This window comes from Cyprinodon variegatus, unplaced genomic scaffold (genome assembly GCF_000732505.1).
Source record: "Cyprinodon variegatus isolate N-32 unplaced genomic scaffold, C_variegatus-1.0 Scaffold555, whole genome shotgun sequence".
Lineage (NCBI taxonomy): Eukaryota > Metazoa > Chordata > Actinopteri > Cyprinodontiformes > Cyprinodontidae > Cyprinodon > Cyprinodon variegatus.
The window spans coordinates 151,469-154,657 of NW_015151008.1; the positions used below are offsets into that span (position 1 = coordinate 151,469).

The following is a 3,189-nucleotide window of genomic DNA, read 5'->3' on the forward strand; positions in this document are numbered from 1 at the left end:
TAAAGAACTTTCAGAAGTTTAAATTCTGAATATCACCAAACTTTTTTCTTTAAAAAACAGCAAAATGTTCTCTTTCTTTTTTACAGATAGATTCTATTGAGGAGGATGAAGTGGAGCTGGAGGGGGCGGAGCTATCTGATGATGAATCTGATGATGACGTAAGGAGGACCAAGTTTTCTTCACTGTTATCTTTTAGCCCCTCATCATTTATCGGCCCCTGGAGCCGCTATTCTCACAGCAACATAATCAGGATCTTTAGATTTTTATGGGCAGCCGTTTGTAAATTTAAGCAGTCAAAAGTTAGGAGTGATATTTATGGTAATTTAGCATGTTTAAAAAGAAAAATAAGGGGTTTATTTTTTTCCATGTCATTCATAAATTTTTAAAAATCTTACTTTCCTTAATAAATGCTTAGTTTGCAAAATAGATATTTAGTTTGTTAAATAAGTATTTAGCTCCCACCTAAATATTTAGTTTGCAAATTAAATATTTAGCTAAATATAATATTTAGCTCTAGATTTAGTATTTAGTTTGTGAAAATAAATATTTAGCTCTGAATAAAAAATGTATTTAACATACTTAACATACCATAATAGTTAGCTAGGACCAAGCGAGCTAAATATTTAGCTAATATGAAAAATTACCTTGCCGAAAGAGGAAGTGACCTACCAAAGTAAAAGCCTGAGAATCTCAATACAACTCCTACTGCTTCTCGGTCCCACTAACAAAAAATCAAAAATTAGTTTATGAAAGAAAAGTAATTAATTCCAAAACTGACTGTCCTCTTTGAATAGTTTCATTTCACCGTATACATTTGTTTTAGGAAATGGGCAAATGTTTAATCTTATGTTAACCTGCGCTACAGCCGCACATGGGCCGTCACTGTGTTGCCATAGCAACAACTGCTTTCCCTTCCCCCTCCCCACCCCTGCATTCATCCAGGCAGCTTCTACAGCTGCTAATAAGACTTAATAGTTAGTGATACTCGATAGTTAAGGGTTAGTGCTTAGGGGGCNTACTCACCTTTAGGGTTCTACTGCAGCATCTCAGTAGGATTCAGGCCAGGACTTTGACTAGGCCACTGCAAATTCTTGGTTTTGCTTCTCTTTAGCCTTTCAGAGGTCAACTTGCTGGTGTGTTTTGGATCATTGTCCTACTTCAGAACCTAAGTTTGCTGCAGTTTGAGGTCACTGATGAATGACCTGACTCTGTCATTTAGGATCATTTGGTAAATATCAGAATTCTTAGTTCCATAACAGCAAGTTCTAGGTCGTGGAACACCAAATAGCCCCATACTATCACACTACCGCCACCATACTTTACCATTTGTATGAAGTGAGTTTTCTGTAATGGGGTGTTAATTCTACAGCTGATGTGATGGGACACACCAAAAAACATGTCAGGGTGGCTTCACATTGAATTACCTGTGCTAGTTTGGTGCTGATATCGCTGGTAAAGTTACGTCACTTCATCCGTTTGTGGATCAAAGTTTCTTTTTTCTTATGGTTTTATGTCAGGTCTAAGCACCTAAAACATCATACATACATGCAGGGAAAGAAAGAAGGCACAGAGACAATTAATTTAGTTTTACTCACGAGGAGAGTAGGAAGAGACTGCGGAGTTTACAAATCTACAACCCACTCTGCGGTCCCAGCGTTCTTCTAGCTATTTATTGAAATCGGTGGTCTCTGGTAACAACAGCTGAGACTACACTGGGGGGGGAACAAGACAAGGAACTCAGACTTGCAGTCTCAGTAAACATGTCCTCTAAATCTCAGGGTTCAGTCAAAGTTAAAGCTGTTGAAGCTGTTCACCAGAGTTCAGCAGGTTGAGTGCTGCTCGTAAATCAACCACAACCTCCCGAAAGCAAATCTACAAATCACAGTATACTTCAGAAAAGAAGGCTATGAACACATGCACATAGCACACAGCTTTATGCATTATAACACTACACAGATATGTGTATATACAATTATTCTAACATTTTACCTTTGATCTTTGATGCTGTATGTTGGGTTCAAAAATGTAGGTTTTGTAAAAGGAAGAACTGAAATACACAGTAATGGATTTTCGTATGGCTTCTGCAGAAGGAGAGACAGTTGAACCCCAGACTCAAACACACTGTCTCCCACTGGACCTCCTCAACAGAGCATTTTACTAACAGAACATGACACATGGTTACAAACAGAGTATTGTTCTGACAGAACAATTGATCAGTTCATAAAGACAGGATGCTCCACTAGAATGAAAAGGCAGGNCTCCTCACCCTATCTATAAGGAAGAGCCCAGACACACTACGAAGAAAACTCATTTCAGCCGTTTGTATCCGGGATCTCATTCTTTCGGTCATGACCCAAAGCTCATGACCATAGATGAGGGTAGGAACGTAGATCGACCGGTAAATCGAGAGCTTTGCTTTTTGGCTAAGCTCCCTCTTCACCACCACAGACCGGTCGGTACAGGGCCCGCTTCACAGCAACCTTGGTGGAGTCCAACCATCACCGGAAACGAGTCCGACTTACTGCCAGCAATGCGGACCAGGCTCTGACACCTGTACTCCATACTCCCGGGAGTACCCCCCACACGACCCGCTGAGGGACACGGTTGAATGCCTTCTCTAGATCCACAAAACAAATGTAGACTGGTTGGTCAAACTCCCATGCCCCCTCCAGGATCCTGCTGAGGGTATAGAGCTGATCCAGTGTTCCACGGCCAGAACGAAAACCACACTGCTCCTCCTGAATCCCAGATTCGACTACGGACCCTCCTTTCCAGAACCCCGGAATAGACCTTACCAGGGAGGCTTAAGAGTGTGATTCCTCTGTAGTTGCAACACTCCATCTGGTCCCCTTTTTTAAATAGAGGGACCACCACCCCGGTCTGCCAATCCAGGGGAACTGGCCCTGATGTCCACGCAATGTTGCAGAGCAGCATTAACCAACATATCTATATATCTGTCAAACCCTGTCAGACATAGATGTGTTGAGCAAGGTGGACAGTCAGATAATGTACATAGATTTCATTTATCCAGGTAGATCTTTGAAATACTAAGATCGACTTTAGGACCCCAGAATCTGACCACTGGAACACGGAGAGTGACTGAAAATAACATTTCTAGTCGAGATCTTTGTGATGGTGATGATCTACTTTCAGTAAACGGAAACTGTCGTCTTTATCTTCACATATTTT

General features: G+C 41.2%; 1 protein-coding gene across 1 annotated transcript in view; it reads left to right on the forward strand.

Moving 5' to 3' along the window:
* Positions 1 to 2,595, forward strand: part of parp4 (poly(ADP-ribose) polymerase family member 4) — a 44,223-nt gene extending 41,628 nt beyond the window's left edge. The window contains exons 30-31 of the mRNA XM_015391675.1: positions 87 to 158; positions 2,449 to 2,595. Coding sequence (XP_015247161.1) covers positions 87 to 158; positions 2,449 to 2,595 — 219 coding nt within the window. The remainder of the gene's footprint in view (positions 1 to 86; positions 159 to 2,448) is intronic.
* The last annotated feature ends 594 nt before the right edge of the window (positions 2,596 to 3,189 follow it).